We start from the raw sequence: 19,436 nt of genomic DNA, 5'->3' as shown, positions 1-19,436 counted from the left end.
GTAAGCAATATTTTCAAGAATTTGACGTTTTCTTATAAATATCTAAAATAATTTACATTTCAATACAAAACTTAATAAAAAACAAACATACAGATAATATTATACATTGAAGAAATATTGAAACAATACTTAAGATAAGTATAAAAATAGATATATATAAATTGATTATAATTTCGGATTCTGTTAATGGATATTTACGAAATGATGTTTCATTCATAAACATTGTAGTATTCATTTTTTAAAATAAAAGACAAATAATATAATTTTTGTTAAAAAAAAATATTTAATAAAAAATATATTATTCATATCTTTATTATATAAGATAAATCAAATTATACATGTCTTGACAATTTAAAACTTTAATTAAATATTACAATAAAGAAAAAATATTTAAAATTATATTGTTGCTATTACTAAATTTACCTAACTGTTACTTTTAAATTTTTTTTTTATTTCTAGATATTATTTAGTCTATAAGATATTATTGTAAGGTATTTTTTTTATTATTTTGTGTTTTGTTATTTATTACTTCCTTTTTTTGATACTTTATCACGAAAAATGTTTCTTTTAGTTTCAATTTATATTTTAAAATAAATCTATATAAAATACTTTATTGTTTTATAATAAAAATTAAAATGTTTCCATTTTCTGAAGTCAACTATTTGTAATTAATTAAAAAAAATTTTTTTATATTATAAAAAATTAAGTTTTTTTTGATATTAATTATTTCTTAGTCATTTTGAAACTTTAATACAAAAAGATTGAAAGATTTTCAATTCTAAGAAAAATAAAAAATAAATTTAATAGTTAATTTCCACTTCTAAAAACTTCTATAGTTTGTTTAAAAATAAAAATATTAAAATTTTGATAAAAGATTAAATTTATAATATAATTCAATAAACATTTCAAAACAATTCTTCAAAAATATAAACTTTTGAGATTCATAAAAAATGAATATTGAAAAATTACAAAAAAATATTTTTCTAACTTTCTTCAAAAAATAATTTTTTATTTCTTTTTGTTAGTACAACTTTGCAACAAAATTTCAAAAAATATTGCAATCTTTTTTAATTAAATTTTGTTATTTTGTTAGTTGGCAGTCTTAAGATTTTTACATATGCTTTACTTTAACTCTTTGTTGTTCATGAACAATATGTAGTTATTTATTTTTCTAAAATATATCAATTAATCTTTTAACAATAAATAGAATATTTTTGTTTTTTACAAACAAAAAAATAGAATCTCTCCAGAATATGATACCTTTTGGTGATGTCAAATGATATTAAAAATAATTTTTTTTAGTTTTTTTTATATATAACATTTTATTTCATTGATAATAAATATAGGCAAAAAAAAGAAAGTTGAAATTCTTTTGTGTTTTATTATATTATAGAAATAAATTTTAGAAATTTTCTAAAATATAGAAAAGTTTCTAATTAAAAATATTGCTACCACTTAAGTTACTTTATCCAATTAACAATAAAACTTTAGCCTAAATACATAGAAGATATTTTGTATATATTTTTATATAAAATGATGTAAGATAATTTATTTATGTATCTATTTTAGAAGTACTAAATAATTGTAATACTCTTGTTTTAAATAATATTATTAATGAAGTATAAATATAAATAAAATCAATTGTTTAAAAGAAAATACATTTCTTAATCGTATGATTTCATGTTTGTAATAAAATTGTTGATGATATTTTTAGAATTTTAAAAAATATTGTCAAATATTTTATGTATATTTAAAATAATGGATAATATTGTTTATTTATTCTTAAATAAAAAAACAATAGTTGTTATATTTTTGTATAAGAAAATAACTTTGACATTAAAATAAAAATTTTTTGATAAATGTTTTTAAATATTAAAAACAATAGTGGTAAAAATATGTTTACATGTTTACAGTTATAACTTTTTGATGTATTTAAATAATACAATTATTATCATAATTCTCCTGTCAATAAATTTATAATAAAAAAAAGTTAAAATAAATTTATAACATTGACTTTGTTTAAAATATAACCAAAAAAATTTTTTCTAATAAATGTAATAATTTCCTCTTAATCATTCAAGTATAAGAAAAGACAGAGAGAAATTTTTATATTGATAAAATTTTATGATTGATATTATCTAGAAAAAGTTTTTAAAATAAAGAACAGATATTTAAGTTATATCATTTAACAATAAGAGAGAGAGAATCTTTTTTAAACAAAATTTAGTGTTATCTCTTTTTTACACTTAAGTTTATTATATCAAAAATATTTCTACAATCTTGATAAATGAAGAAAAAATTATTAAACAATTTGTGTATGCTTATTTCAATATTTAATGTAATAAAATAATCTTATCGTATTTCAATACTAAAATATTTTATAATTAAAAATCGTTTATAGTAAAGATAAATATTAATCAATCTTTATAATATAAATTTTCTTAGAAATAAAATTTTTATAAAACAAAAATCTTTAAAATTTTTTATTAGTAATATAGTTCAATATACAAAATGAAGCATATAAATTTTTACAAGAACATTACATATTTATAATTTTTTTAACAAAAATTTTATAAAAAAAATGTTGATCAAATAAAGAAACTTTTGTTTAAAAATAATTAGTTTATTGAAATTTTAATTTTGTGTTTCTTGTTTAACTTCAATTTTTTCAACTGTCATATCTGGATCCATGGATGTTACATCCAAGAGAGCTTGTGATAATTCAGCATCATGGTCTACTTTATCATCAGAATGAATTGTTACTTTATGTTCTACACGAGTTTCTACAATTCCATCTTTCTCAGTTTTATACTAAAAAAAAATAATTTAGAAATATATAAAAAATAAATTAACTTACTGTAATTGTTTCAATTGTCTTATTGCCAGTAGATACAGTTTTTGAGGAGACAAATTCTCCTGGTATATCACCATCCTTTGTAATTAAAGCTTCTTCTGGATGGCATTCATAAGCAACTGTTCTTGTACGTGTTTCTAAAACGGGACCTTTAGTACCACTACTTATTCGAGGTGTAGTAATTTTTATTGTCTTATCAATTGTATTATTTTGAGGCATAATTGTATTATCATCAACATTAAATGTTTGATAAGACTGTTTTTGAATTGTATGCTTCGTTTGCTGTGTCTTAATTGTTTTCTTTGTTATTTTTCCGGAAGGATCTGTTTCTGTAAAAATGGTATCTGGACCAACATCAGTTTCTTGCCATGATTGAATTGTTGTGTGTGGTAGATTAGATTCCTCCTGTAACAAAAAAAAAAATTAATATATAGTTATATGTAAAAAAAAAATGATAGATGAAAATAATTAAGCAGAAAAAAGGCACATAAAGCATGGTTAACATAAAAACAAGTAATAGTGCATTGTGTGAATTAATAAATTATGTATTAAGTTATATATACATAACATTATATTACCGTAATATATGGTTCCAAAATTCCATAATCTTTAACATGCACATCTTTACAAACCATAGTAACTCTTGGTAAAGAAGAATTCTCTTCAACACACTTCGCTAATGTAGCACTGAGAGACTTAAATTAAAAATAAAAAATATATTAAACGTAGTAAATTTTGAAAGCTTAAAAAATAGTTTTTTTTTTTTTTTTTTCAACAAAACAAATAACATCTCTATTTTTCCCCAAAAAATAAATTAAAAAAAAAAATTCTATATGTTAGATATATTATAATAAATATAACATATTTTTTATGTTAGAAATTTTCAAAACAGACCATGTCAGAGGGATCAATTGTTGGAGCGTTACCAGTGCCCCTTAATTTATACACATGTTCAATTCTTTCTTCACGAATGACCTCGCCGTCTGAAGGTTCTGCTTCCCTATAAGGGCCAGAACTTTGCTCCAAACTAACAGTGCCATTTAAAACACTGCTTCTCATGTTATTCTGAGGTATACCAGTAGAATTACTATTCATTGGTGGTTTGTTTAATGAGACATTGTTAGAGTTATTCAAAACCATGTTAGCTGCAGAATTCTGAGAATTTAGCTGAAGTGTGAGAGGGTGAATTTACATGCAGGAAAAAATAATTATATATATATTTTTTTAATTATTATTTTATATATTATATAAAAATTATATTAAATGTTAAAATATTTTTTTTTGGTTAATGGCAAAAAAATCACTCAATTAGAATGTGCAATATATATATATTTTTTATATATTAATATTTATAATATATATATATAAATATAAAAAAAATTATATATATAGGGAAGAAGAAATGAAATAAAAAATTTCTAGTAATGGAATTTAAAACTAACCTTAGATTGGTCATTCGTTGGCACTATTGCATCAATTATATCACTTTCCTTCTCCTCCTCTTTTTCTTTTATGTCTGTTGAATTGGATGAAGAATCAGAAGAGTAGTGGGAAGTTTTATTCTTTTTCGATATCTTTTTATAATTCTCGTCCTACAAAATAGATAAAAATTAATGTAATATACCAAAATAAATGTCAAAATATGTTATAGTTAAAAAGAAACTATTAGCATGCAACAATTTAAAAGGTTATAAAAAAAACTAGAAAGGAAATAGGCTAGTTGTTAGGGTTGATAAAAATAGAAGAAAAGATAGATATTTTGAGTAAAAGAATTAAGCTATCATCTAAAAGTTTTATACTTTCCTTTGGGAATTTGCCAAAGGAGAATCATTAAAAAAAAAGAATATATATATATTATATATTATCAATCATTTTTTCTATTATCAATATATGATAAATAAAGCAACAAAATATATATTCATATATAAAGATTATTATTTTTGTTAGCAAAAAAAAAAGATAAGAAAAATGTAAAAAAAAAAATATTTTTGTTAATTTAAAAATATACAAACCTTTTCATTTTTAGAATTTCCTTTAAATGGTTTCTTTAATATTGAAAGTAAAGACGGTTTTGTTGGTTGAGAAATTGTAATATCAGGAACATCTTTTACTAAATTATTCATGTTAATAGTAGCTGATAATGTTTGGTAACATTTAGAGTACGCGCAACTCTTACAACAAGCACCAACCTCTTCATTATCAGTACGACAAAAGAAAGCTTTACATTCACAGTCCATCTTTTGGTGAAGTGAAATACTAAGATAACAATTGAGATCACCAGTCAATGGATCAGTAGTAGTAAACATTGATGTTAAAGTTTTTGAAGTATCAGTTACTCGCTGATATTCTAATACATCTAACTCATTGTTACTCTTTTCATCTAGTAAAGTTTTATCATTATTTGATTTATTCTTTCTTTTTAATGAATCTTGTTTTTTAATACATGATGGTAATAGATGAAAATGTGTTTTTTGTTTAACATATGAATCTCCAGAATGATATTTAGATACATGTTCTGATAATAAATTTTTTTCCAATTCATTAATTGGTTGTATTAAAGTGTAATCCCCGCTAAATTTTTTTGTACTTATACCAAATGGTTGAGGCTTTCCAGAAGTTGTTTTAACATATGGTGATTCAAGGCGTTTGTTTTTATTACCATTACACATAAATGGAATACATGAAAAATTATTATAAATATTTTTCTTTGATGATAAACCATCATTATCATCATCTGTACTAATACCAGAATCTCCTCCATCTGTTAAATGTTTTTTATTTTTCTTTTGTTTAACTTTTTTATTTTTAATATGCATGTCTTCTAAATATATTTTTTCTTTATCATTTTTATGTTTTATATTTTTATCAGTTGATGACATATGTGGTAAAGATTTTAACTTTGTAATAAGTGGTTCTTCTTCTGGTTCATTAATAGATGTTGGTGGTGGAGGTAAAACAATATCAACTTGACCATCATTAATTTGTTCCAATATTGGTTTTTCAATATTTTCATTAATAGATACATGAAGATTAAGCTTTTCTTCTAAATCATGAACAAATTTTAATGATTCAACACTCATTCTATGTTTTTCATGATCATTGTTTTCTGAAACTGATTCATTATATTCATCAACTTGAAGCGATGGAACTTGAATTTTAGAAGATGTTTCAATTTTATTTACATTAATTTGAGGAAGAGTATAATCAAATTCAGTTTCTTTTCCTAATTTTTGTTCAACTTCAATAACAGGCTCATTTACATTCATTTCAAAATCAACTGGAGTATTGATTGGTGTAGAAAATGGAGTTACTAAACGATCATCACTTTCATCTCTAGATTCTACAACTATATCAGGACCTTCTGCTTTATATTCAAATCCAAAATGTTGTTTGTGTTTAGGTATGTTAACTTGAACTGATGATAACGAATTATATTTGGGAACATTATATAAATTGCAATGAGATTTTATTGGTTCTGTTTTTAATTCAGGTGCATGTACTGTAGTATCAATATCCCCTTTCCATTCTTCAGAAATAGGATAGTTATTTATATCAAGTTTTTCATTTGGATAATATGCTTCACCGGTTTGTTTAACTAAATTTTCACTAATAGTTTTCCAAGAAGGAGAAACTTCACGTTTTATTTCACCATCTTCAATATTATCAAACTTTTCATTAACAACAGGAGTTTTTCCTCTAGACATACATGAACCAAGACCACAACTAATTGTATTTTTTTTGTTTAATGGCTTATATTTTGGAGGTTGATAAACTTGAACATAATCACCAATAATCTGTGTTTCTAATTCTTTATTTTTATATGTATTTTTAAGTTCATTTTCATTTGAAGTTAACATTGATGGATAATGACTTTCATAAACTTTTTTTAGGTCTTTAACATTAATTTCATTATCTTCTTTTTTATTATTAAAGCAATAAAGTGATTTATTAAATTTAAATGATTTTTTTAATGTTTTTTTGTCAATTGGTTGTGAATAATTTTTATCTTCAATACATAAATAACCTTTAACATTTCCTTCATCCAACTCCAAAGCATTTTCAGGAACATTTAATTTAAGATTTTCGCCTTGAAGATGCTCAGGAATTAAAACATTTACTTGAATATTACCTTCCTCGATTTCATTTGTCAAACAACCAGATTTAATTTGTTTTGTTATAATATCATAAGATTCTTCTAGTTCACATTTAGGTTTCTTTCCAAAACATTGTAATGGAGCACATCTTGGCCCTTTTATTTTTGGTTTCTTAACATCAATTTCTGGTTTCTTTAATTTAGCTTCAGCTGTTAATTCAGGAACATCAACGTTTACAGCTGGTTTCTCAATATCAACCTCTATCTCTGGTTTTTCAACTTCCATTTTAAGATCTTTAGATGGAATGTCATATGAAGCTTCAAGTTTATGCTTTGGTTTCTTTCCAAAGCATTGTAATGGAGCACATCTTGGCCCTTTTATTTTAGGTTTCTTAACATCAATTTCAGGTTTTTTCAATTTTGCTTCAGCAGTAATTTCAGGAACATCAACTTTTATAGATGGTTTCTCAATATCAACGTCTATCTCTGGTTTCTCAATATCAAGTTCCATCTCTGGTTTTTCAACTTCTATTTTAAGATCTTTAGAAGGAATGTCATATGAAGCATCAAGTTCATGCTTTGGTTTCTTTCCAAAGCATTGTAGTGGAGCACATCTTGGCCCTTTTATTTTTGGTTTCTTAACATCAATTTCTGGTTTTTTCAATTTTGCTTCAGCTGTTATTTCAGGAACATCAACGTTTACAGCTGGTTTCTCAATATCAAGTTCCATCTCTGGTTTTTCAACTTCTATTTTAAGATCTTTAGAAGGTATGTCATATGAAGCTTCAAGTTCATGCTTTGGTTTCTTTCCAAAGCATTGTAATGGAGCACATCTTGGTCCTTTTATTTTTGGTTTCTTAACATCAATTTCTGGTTTTTTCAATTTTGCTTCGGCTGTTATTTCAGGAACATCAACTTTTATAGATGGTTTCTCAATATCAAGTTCCATCTCTGGTTTCTCAATATCAACTCCTATCTCTGGTTTTTCAACTTCTATTTTAAGATCTTTAGAAGGAATATCATATGAAGCTTCAAGTTCATGCTTTGGTTTCTTTCCAAAGCATTGTAGTGGAGCACATCTTGGCCCTTTTATTTTTGGTTTCTTAACATCAATTTCAGGTTTTTTCAATTTTGCTTCGGCTGTTATTTCAGGAACATCTACGTTTACAGCTGGTTTCTCAATATCAAGTTCCATATCTGGTGTTTCAACTTCTATTTTAAGATCTTTAGATGGAATGTCATATGAAGCTTCAAGTTCATGCTTTGGTTTCTTTCCAAAACATTGTAATGGAGCACATCTTGGGCCTTTTATTTTAGGTTTCTTTACTTCAATTTCAGGTTTTTTCAATTTTGCTTCAGCAGTAATTTCAGGAACATCAACTTTTATAGATGGTTTCTCAATATCAAGTTCCATCTCTGGTTTCTCAATATCAACTCCTATCTCTGGTTTTTCAACTTCTATTTTAAGATCTTTAGAAGGAATGTCATATGAAGCATCAAGTTCATGCTTTGGTTTCTTTCCAAAGCATTGTAATGGAGCACATCTTGGTCCTTTTATTTTTGGTTTCTTAACATCAATTTCTGGTTTCTTTAATTTAGCTTCAGCTGTTATTTCAGGGACATCAACGTTTACAGCTGGTTTCTCAATATCAAGTTCCATCTCTGGTTTCTCAATATCAAGTTCCATCTCTGGTTTTTCAACTTCTATTTTAAGATCTTTAGAAGGAATGTCATATGAAGCATCAAGTTCATGCTTTGGTTTCTTTCCAAAGCATTGTAGTGGAGCACATCTTGGTCCTTTTATTTTTGGTTTCTTAACATCAATTTCTGGTTTTTTCAATTTTGCTTCAGCTGTTATTTCAGGAACATCTACGTTTACAGCTGGTTTCTCAATATCAAGTTCCATCTCTGGTCTTTCAACTTCTATTTTAAGATCTTTAGAAGGTATGTCATATGAAGCTTCAAGTTCATGCTTTGGTTTCTTTCCAAAGCATTGTAATGGAGCACATCTTGGTCCTTTTATTTTTGGTTTCTTAACATCAATTTCTGGTTTTTTCAATTTTGCTTCGGCTGTTATTTCAGGAACATCAACGTTTATAGCTGGTTTCTCAATATCAAGTTCCATTTCTGGTCTTTCAACTTCTATTTTAAGTTCTTTAGAAGGTATGTCATATGAAGCTTCAAATTCATGCTTTGGTTTCTTTCCAAAGCATTGTAATGGAGCACATCTTGATCCTTTTATTTTTGGTTTCTTAACATCAATTTCTGGTTTTTTCAATTTTGCTTCGGCTGTTATTTCAGGAACATCTACGTTTACAGCTGGTTTCTCAATATCAAGTTCCATCTCTGGTCTTTCAACTTCTATTTTAAGATCTTTAGAAGGTATGTCATATGAAGCATCGAGTTCATGCTTTGGTTTCTTTCCAAAGCATTGTAGTGGAGCACATCTTGGCCCTTTTATTTTTGGCTTCTTAACATTAATTTCTGGTTTCTTTAATTTAGCTTCAGCTATTATTTCAGGAACATCAACGTCTATCTCTGGTTTCTCAATATCAAGTTCCATATCTGGTCTTTCAACTTCTATTTTAAGATCTTTAGAAGGAATGTCATATGAAGCTTCAAGTTCATGCTTTGGTTTCTTTCCAAAACATTGTAATGGAGCACATCTTGGTCCTTTTATTTTAGGTTTCTTTAATTCAATTTCAGGTTTTTTCATTTTTGCTTCAGCTGTTATTTCAGGAACATCAACTTTTATAGATGGTTTCTCAATATCAAGTTCCATCTCTGGTTTCTCAATATCAACTCCTATATCTGGTTTTTCAACTTCTATTTTAAGATCTTTAGAAGGAATGTCATATGAAGCATCGAGTTCATGCTTTGGTTTCTTTCCAAAGCATTGTAGTGGAGCACATCTTGGCCCTTTTATTTTTGGTTTCTTAACATTAATTTCTGGTTTCTTTAATTTAGCTTCAGCTGTTATTTCAGAAACATCAACGTTTACAGCTGGTTTCTCAATATCAACTTCTATCTCTGGTTTTTCAACTTCTATTTTTAGATCTTTAGAAGGAATGTCATATGAAGCTTCAAGTTTATGCTTTGGTTTCTTTCCAAAGCATTGTAATGGAGCACATCTTGGCCCTTTTATTTTAGGTTTCTTAACATCAATTTCTGGTTTTTTTAATTTTGCTTCGGCTGTTATTTCAGGAACATCAACTTTTATAGATGGTTTCTCAATATCAAGTTCCATCTCTGGTTTCTCAATATCAACTTCTATCTCTGGTTTTTCAACTTCTATTTTAAGATCTTTAGAAGGTATGTCATATGAAGCTTCAAGTTCATGCTTTGGTTTCTTTCCAAAGCATTGTAATGGAGCACATCTTGGTCCTTTTATTTTTGGTTTCTTAACATCAATTTCTGCTTTTTTCAATTTTGCTTCGGCTGTTATTTCAGGAACATCTACGTTTACTGCTGTTTTCTCAATATCAAGTTCCATATCTGGTCTTTCAACTTCTATTTTTAGATCTTTAGAAGGAATGTCATATGAAGCTTTAAGTTCATGCTTTGGTTTCTTTCCAAAACATTGTAATGGAGCACATCTTGGGCCTTTTATTTTAGGTTTCTTTAATTCAATTTCAGGTTTTTTCAATTTTGCTTCGGCTGTTATTTCAGGAACATCAACTTTTATAGATGGTTTCTCAATATCAAGTTCCATCTCAGGTTTCTCAATATCAACTTCTATCTCTGGTTTTTCAACTTCCATTTTAAGATCTTTAGATGGAATGTCATATGAAGCTTCAAGTTCATGCTTTGGTTTCTTTCCAAAGCATTGTAATGGAGCACATCTTGGTCCTTTTATTTTTGGTTTCTTAACATTAATTTCTGGTTTCTTTAATTTAGCTTCAGCTATTATTTCAGGAACATCAACGTCTATCTCTGGTTTCTCAATATCAAGTTCCATATCTGGTCTTTCAACTTCTATTTTAAGATCTTTAGAAGGAATGTCATATGAAGCTTCAAGTTCATGCTTTGGTTTCTTTCCAAAGCATTGTAATGGAGCACATCTTGGCCCTTTTATTTTTGGTTTCTTAACATCAATTTCTGGTTTCTTTAATTTTGCTTCAGCTGTTATTTCAGGAACATCAACGTTTACAGCTGGTTTCTCAATATCAACTTCTATCTCTGGTTTTTCAACTTCTATTTTTAGATCTTTAGATGGAATGTCATATGAAGCTTCAATTTCATGCTTTGGTTTCTTTCCAAAGCATTGTAGTGGAGCACATCTTGGCCCTTTTATTTTTGGTTTCTTAACATTAATTTCTGGTTTCTTTAATTTAGCTTCAGCTATTATTTCAGGAACATCAACGTCTATCTCTGGTTTCTCAATATCAAGTTCCATATCTGGTCTTTCAACTTCTATTTTAAGATCTTTAGAAGGAATGTCATATGAAGCTTCAAGTTCATGCTTTGGTTTCTTTCCAAAGCATTGTAATGGAGCACATCTTGGCCCTTTTATTTTTGGTTTCTTAACATCAATTTCAGGTTTTTTCAATTTTGCTTCGGCTGTTATTTCAGGAACATCTACGTTTACAGCTGGTTTCTCAATATCAAGTTCCATCTCTGGTTTTTCAACTTCTACTTTGAGATCTTTAGAAGGAATGTCATATGAAGCTTCGAGTTCATGTTTTGGTTTCTTTCCAAAGCATTGTAATGGAGCACATCTTGGTCCTTTTATTTTTGGTTTCTTAACATCAATTTCTGGTTTTTTCAAATCAGCTTCTGCTGTTATTTCAGGAACATCAACATTTATATCTGGCTTGTCAACATTTATGGCTATATCACTCTTTGCATTTGTAATATTTGATTTTGTATAAGCAATTTCATGATCTGTTTTTTTCATATTTCTAGCACAGTTAATAAAGTTACATCTTTTTGTTTTTTGATTTATAATTTTGTATTTCGGAATTGGATATAGATTTACATGCTGATCTAATTTACATGTGCTCAGTAACGGTTCTGATTTCAATTCATTTATTGTTCCTTCATATGCTACTTGTTTTGGATATGCTTCAAGGTTTGTTGGATATTTTCTTTTTTTATTTTTTATACATGATAAATTCGGAAATTTGGTTTTTTTGGGTTTGAATTTTTCTTTAAGCAAAGGTAATTTAGTTTCTTCAATTTTAATATGCGCTTTTAACTCTTCTTCTGGTAATTGCATTGAATTTTCTGGTATTGATATTCTAATATCACCTTCTGCTAAATGCTCAGGAATCAAAACTTTCATTTCAATGTCTTCTTCATGATCTATATCATATGATTCTATTGGAATATTTGTTTTTTTAGGAGAAAGTTCATATGAAGCATCATATTTTGCTTCAGGTGATGTTTTTAAACATTTCAATTGTGCACATTTAGAAGATTTTGTTTTCTTAATGCTTGTATCAATTTTTGGTTTAACAATTTCTATATTTGATGTTTCAAGTTTTACTTTTGGAGATTCAATATTTATGTGTTCGGTTGGTATATTTGTTTCAAGTTTTATATTATTATGAATTTCTGTTTCCAGTGGTTCTAACTGGACGTTTATTTTTTTAGGGGAATGTTCATATGAAGCATCATAATTTGCTTCAGGTAATTTTTTAATACATTTTAATTGTGCACAATCTAAGAAGTTTATTTTATCTAATTTTTTATCGTTATTGAATTCATTTTGTTTTAAATTTATTTCTGGTAATTCAATTTTACCTTCTGGATTATCAATATTTATGTTTGCAGAAGGTATTTCAACCTCCAGTTCAATACTCTTATTAGTTTCTATTTCTTCTGTATCTAAATTATAATTTATTTTTTTAGAATAATTTTTGTTTGAAGTGCCAATTTCAACTTCAGGTTTTTCTTTGGCACAATTTAATTGTGCACAATTAAATTTCTTTAATTTTAATTTTTCTGTTTCTACTTCAAATTCAGTTGTTGTTGTTTCAAGTTGAATTTCATCTTTAGATGTCTTTATTTCGTGTTGTATGTTTATTGAATTTTTATCTGCATCATTTTCATTACTGAAACATGAAACACAAGCAAGTCCATTCTTTTTTGATTTAAAAGTAGTCGTAGGTTTTTCGATTTCTGGCTCATCGATGACTATATGAGCTTTGATATCTCCTTCTATGTTATTAAAAGAAGAATCTGGTACAGAAATCTTGACATTTCCTGGTTCCAACGTTTCAGGTACTAATATTTTCATATACATATCTTCATGTTCATTATTTGTATAGTGTTCGTTTGAAATATTAAATTCTTTTTGTGAGGTTTCGTAGGTACTTTCAATTTTATGTTCTGGTGATTTTTTTGCACAATTTAATGTTGTACATTTTAATTCTTTAACTTTTTGTTTCTTAACTTTTATTTCTGTTTTTGGCACTTCAATATTTGGTGTTGTTATGTCAATTTCTTTTTCTTTAGTAGGCATTTCATAGAAAGCTTCAAGTTCTGGTTTCCTACTTTCAATATCTACCCCTGTCTTTACTTTTATTTGAGATTCAATTTCTGGTTTTTCATAAGAAGTTTTACTTAAATATAAATTGTTATCACTTTCTTCTATTTTTTTATTTGTATTATTTCCTTTAACACAATTGAAAGCTCCACATTTTTTACCGGTACTAGATTTATTTTTATATTTTGGAATGGGATACAAGTCAACAAAATCTTCAAGTTTTGTTTTCGGTAATGATTCAGAAGTTTTAACATCATAAACTGGTCCATCATATTTTTCTTTTTGTGGATAGATATCTAAATTTATTGGCTTATCTTTTGTTTTTCCAAAACAAGAAACATTTGTTTTTTTATTTTTTACTTCTAAGTTATTATCTTTATTAATTAAAATGTGGGCTTTTATATTTTTATCATTTTCAAATTCTTCTAAAACATTTTCAGGTACTGATACTTTAAAGTCATCATTTACCATATGTTCTGGAATCATGACAGTCGCTGTAATTTCATCTTCAGCAAATTCTTTAGATTCAATTTGATCTTCCGACACTCCAATAGAAGATTTCTGATCTTTATGTAAATTTAAATTATTATCTTCTTCATTTGTCAATTCTTCGTTTTTGTCATAAACATTTAATGATTGTTTTCTACCAACTGGAGCACAGTAACTACATGATGGCTCATCAATTTTCTTTTCAATTTTAGCTTGATATTTTGGGATATTATAAAGTTGAACTTCTTGCGTTAAAGGAATTTTCTTAACTTCATCAATTCTGTTGATCGTTTCATATTCACCTTCATATTTTTGAGATATTTTTGGATATCCACCATCTAAAGTATTTAATCCATTATGTTTTTTAGGCATATGGAATTTTCCAATAATACGCGTTAGGGTGTTTGAACGACCATTTCTTTTTTCATCTTCAGTATCACTTTCAGTAGTTTGATCATTTAAAATATACCTTCTATTTTTAATAGTAGAAACACTTTGCCCTGAATGATAAACTTTAACAGAATCTTTTAGTGGTTCCATTTGTAATTCATTAACTTTGATTGTATTATTGTAAGTGCCAAGGAATGGTTCTGTATTAAGAATATATTTACTTGTTTTATTTTTATTTTTTTTATCATAACTTTCTAAACTGTATTTTGTTGGTACCTCTGCCGAACTGTTAGATGCATCCATTCCTGAATCATTTTCAGTAGTTATTCCAGCATTTATTGCATCATCATTACTTGATTTACCTCCACGACGATTAAAGAATCCCATAAATCTACTTAAAGAAGATGTTTTGTCTTTAAGTTGGTAATCTTCTTCCTCTGAATCAATAAGTATTGAATCATGTTTTTTGTTATTTTTTTTACTTTTTCCTTTTTTCTTTGTGCCAATACTAATACTTTGTCCATGATGATATACTTTTGAATAATGCTTTATTGGTTCTGTTGATATTTCTTGATCATGGGTTATTTTTTCTAATGGACCATCATATGGTTGAGTGTTTAAAAGTTGATATGGATCTTTATTAATTTCATTTTTATCAATAATTTCTTCTACACCTTCATGTTTTGTTCTACTAAATATCACAAACCGACTATTCCAACTTGGTTTGGTATCTGAAAGACCAGAATGATATACTTGTACAGAATTTCTTAAAGATTCTGAAGGCAATTCGTTAATTTTATTGAAAGATTCAAGTTCTCCAGTATAAGGTTCTTCTTTCATTGGATAACCTTTATCAATTGGAGCATGATGAGTATGTTGAATTGGAAGATATGCCATAGATCCTTTTTTACCAGTGCTACTACATAATAAATTATTTTTTTTCTTCTTTTGTTCTTTTTTAATTTCTTTTTGATTATCTTTTCTTGAAAGTGTTCCAGCTTCTGTTCCACTTAATATATCATCAACACCACTGTCATGATCAGATAAAATAGTTCCTTGTTTTTTTTTTCCTATTTCATTATCTTTTTTATTAAATCTACCAATAAATCTTGTCAAGGAATTTGTTTTTTCTTTTTTATTTGAAATATCAATATTATCTGTAGCAAAGGCAACTTCTTTAGTTGAAACAGTTATTGGTTTTTCAGTGTCAGATTTTTGCGTCAATAAGATAGTTTCTTTAATAATTTTTTGAGTGGCAGGTTGAATACCTTGATCATCAAATTTCTTTTCATCTTGTGGTAAATTAATAAGTATATCATAATTTGGAACATGTTCATTAATAGGTGTTATTTCTAAATCACTACTCTTATTTATTATTTCAACTTTACCCTCATATGGTTCAGTATTTAAATTATAAATATTTGAAATGGTTTTTGTTTCTTTTACATTTGAAGAAGATGGAATGTCATGTTGATGCTCTTGATCTAAATTTTCTGATGTCGTACTGATTTCATTTACTTTTTTCCTAGTCTTTTTTGTTGTATATGTTGGAATTTTATAAACTTGAACATGACTATCAAGTGGAGTAGTATCAATTTCTCCTTTCTTTTCAACAACTTCCAATGGACCATCATATGTATCAAAACAGAGATCGTAAATATTATCTTTTGAACTATGTGGAATAGAAGTATGTTGTGGTAGAAGTGTCTTTAAAGTACGTGTTGTTTTTTTTATACCAGTTTCCTTTCCATCTCCAACTTTCAGGGACCAATCTTTTTCCGTATCAATAACAGTCTTTGCAACATCATATTCAATAATTGGTCTTTCCTCAATTTTTTCAATATACTCAATTTTTTTTTTGGTTACTTCAACAGGATAATCTTTCTCTTTCAACATTTTTTTTACAATGTGATGTTTTTCTTCTGTTTCTGGTAAACTATCTTTTTTAATGTACTCATCATCTTTTTTCATTCTTTTTTGTGGTTTGACACATGTTAAGACATTAGAACGTTTTTTGTTTGCAGGTTTGTATTTAGGTATTTCATATGAATCACAAACATTTTTTAATGGTTCTCCTTTAAATTCCTCTTTTTTACATTCCATAGACAATGGTCCTTCATACGGTTCTTTGGATAATCCATAAAAATCATCATCATCAAACTTAGTTTTTTTCTTACTTCCACTTGGCAGTTGATTTCCAATACAATTACATTTAGCACAACTAGATTTTGTTGTTCTTGAAGGAGTTGATTCATGAATCAAAAGTCTATCTCTTTTAGCAATTTTTTTTTGTTCTTTAGCTTCCTTCTTTGACATAACTGATAAACCAGAATGATATTTTGAGGCATACTTTCTTAATGGTTCACATTCTAATTCATAATTTTTTTCTAATCTTTCTTTGACTGGATGTTCTGATGTATCATGAGGATAAAATGTTAAATCAACTTTATCTCTTTTAACTATTTCCGTAGGTCCTTCATGAGTAAGTCTTTTAAAGTTTTTCTTATTTTTATTAATACCATATTTTTGTGTATTTCTTCTACCAGAATGGTAAACATCAACTTTATATCTTAGAGGATATTTTTCAACATCTTCAGTAAGCCTAATTGGTTCAGAGATATCATCTTTTTTAATAATATTTTTTTTATTATTATTACTATTAATAGATCCACAACATGTATACTTTTTCTTTCTATTATTAACAGACTGACCACTGTGATAGACACTAACCATATAATCAATTGGCACTTCATTCATTTCTTTATTTGTAAGAACAATATCAGTTTTAGTTTCTTCTTGATCTTTAGGATATGTACCTCCAATAGAAGAGAGTCCCTCTTTACTATTATCATCTTCTTTTGATTTACCAAAAAGATTTCTTCTAACTTTTTTACCCTCTAATTTGAGAGGAAGGCGATCAGCAAAACGAACACGCGATGATGATGGTGCACTTCCATAACCAGATGAGTTAAGTGTATCTTTAGTATATTGAAGTTGATCCTTATTATTGCTTGATTCTTTTACGGGTGTTAAAAAATTCTATATTGGAAAATATATTAATGAAAGGGAAAAAGTTATTATTTTTTTTTGGAAGGCTTATAAATAAAAGGGAAAAAGTTATTTTTTTTTGGAAGGCAATTAAAATTCATGCAAAAAATATAAATGTCAAAATAAATTAGTGTTAAAAAAGATTTTATTAATTTGTACATATTCATTACATACCTCATTACACACATTTATTTCAGAAACAGGATGCTCAATTTTACTTTCATCTTTATTTTTTTCATCTATAATTTCAACTGGTCTGATATAGCAAACTTCAGTTTTACCAACTCTAATATTATCAGATCGGTCGATATCAGTAGATACATGATCAAACATTGTAGCATGTAATTTAGTTTGATATTGTGTTCTACCATGATAATGAAAGATTCGATTACCTCTTGGAGCACAAATAACACCACTTTTTAAATCATCTTCTGGTTGAATTAATCTAAAGAATGTATGATGTTCTACTCCACACCTCCATGTTCTTTTAGCACTACCATTATTTTCCATTTTATAGAAAAATGTCTTCTTACCATTTATAGCCTTTAATATAAATATTTATTAAAATGTATATATATATATATTTTTTTTAATTTACCTTATCTGGTTTTAATTTCACTGAAAAAACATTTTTTCTATATGCAAATTTAACAATATGATTCCATAAAAATCTATGAACTCTAACTTGATCATTAAAAACACTAATTCCTGGTGCAGAAATACCAATAACAACGGCATCATTATTATCTTTAGCAGGGAATGTAAAAATACCATACATATTAAGTTTTTTAGCAACTTCTAAGTAGGCAGACTCTGCTTCACCAGGTGTTAATCCTTTATGTTGTTTATGAAGTTCTCTAACTTTATCAACAAATTCAGATGTAATGAAATCACAAGTTTTAGCTTCAGCTAAAAAAGTAGAATAATCTAAAAGAGGTGGATGTTCATTATAGTCTCCCCTCAATTCTTGAACTACATAGGAAGCAAGAAGTGCTTGAGTAGCAAAAGTTACAGGTAACCTACAAAAAAAAAAAATTTTTTTAATTATAATAATTAAAAAAAATAAAATAATACCTTTTTATATAAATATCTTGTCGAATTTGGAGGCATAATAGGTATCTAGTAAAATCATCAGCCAATTGTGATGGTTCTTGTGGATAAAATTTAACCTCGAAATAGAATTCCCAAGGCATATTTTTAAGTTTTTTAATGATACGACGATCATTATAAACCCAATTCTAAAAAAAAAACAATATAATAAAATAAAAAAAAATATTTATTACTTTATTGCCATGTTCATCATAATATGTCAGTCCAAAGTAGTCTCTTTCTTGTAATTGTAAATATTTTCCAACCATATTTAAAAGAACTTCTCCTTCAGAATTTTTATGAATGTAAAATGTATTTTTTTTTCCATCAAGAAGATATACTATAGCAGGAGATAAATCTTTATGGGAGATTCCAACTTGTACAGTTGGATCATCCTCTATAACACGTTCTTCACCATCATTAGTCATTTTCTTATAGCTCAAAATATTAATTATTATTTTATAATTTGAAATATAATTTGAGTTATAAATAAATTTTAATTTTGTATAAATATGGACTAACTTTTAATATAGGAATTCTTAATCAGTTTCTGGAATATATGTAATAGTGATTAAAAATTTATCATAATAAGTATTATTAGCAAGAAGAGAGAGGAATTATAACATAGATTAAAAATTTATATTATGTATCAATAAAATAAAAAGCATGTTATTGAAATATTATTATTTATATTATATATTTTGCATAGTAATGTTTAAATGATAAAATCTAGAAAACTTTTATTTTCACATATTATTTTTTTTTCTCTCACATCATGATCAACAAGAACGATAAAAAAAAATACATTACGTTTCATATTAATTCATATAAAAATCGGGTGACAAAAAAGAATATATATGATTTAATATTGTGTAATTAACAAGTTTCTATTGATATATGTGTCTGTCAAATTTTATATAAACCTCTATTATAATTTTTAAAATCCCATGTTTGATTTTGCACTATTCAATTGTACAATAAAT

The 19,436-nt window shown here is 26.6% G+C and overlaps 1 protein-coding gene across 1 annotated transcript; it reads right to left on the bottom strand.

Annotated features, from left to right (window-relative positions):
- Positions 1-2,634: 2,634 nt before the first annotated feature.
- On the bottom strand, positions 2,635-18,881 carry SRAE_1000290300 (FERM domain and Band 4.1, C-terminal domain and Pleckstrin homology-like domain and FERM/acyl-CoA-binding protein, 3-helical bundle domain and FERM, N-terminal domain and FERM, C-terminal PH-like domain and FERM central domain and Band 4.1 domain and Band 4.1 family-containing protein; the record flags this gene model as incomplete). Its single annotated transcript, XM_024650034.1, has 10 exons — positions 2,635-2,811; positions 2,858-3,259; positions 3,433-3,549; positions 3,749-4,021; positions 4,297-4,446; positions 4,867-17,355; positions 17,539-17,907; positions 17,963-18,383; positions 18,439-18,602; positions 18,648-18,881. The coding sequence occupies 10 exons, from the start codon at positions 18,879-18,881 to the stop codon at positions 2,635-2,637; spliced, it is 14,796 nt and encodes a 4,931-aa protein (XP_024503851.1).
- Between the last annotated feature and the right edge of the window lie 555 nt (positions 18,882-19,436).

Source organism: Strongyloides ratti, assembly GCF_001040885.1.
Source record: "Strongyloides ratti genome assembly S_ratti_ED321, chromosome : 1".
NCBI lineage: Eukaryota > Metazoa > Nematoda > Chromadorea > Rhabditida > Strongyloididae > Strongyloides > Strongyloides ratti.
This window is presented reverse-complemented; position numbering and strand designations above follow the sequence as displayed.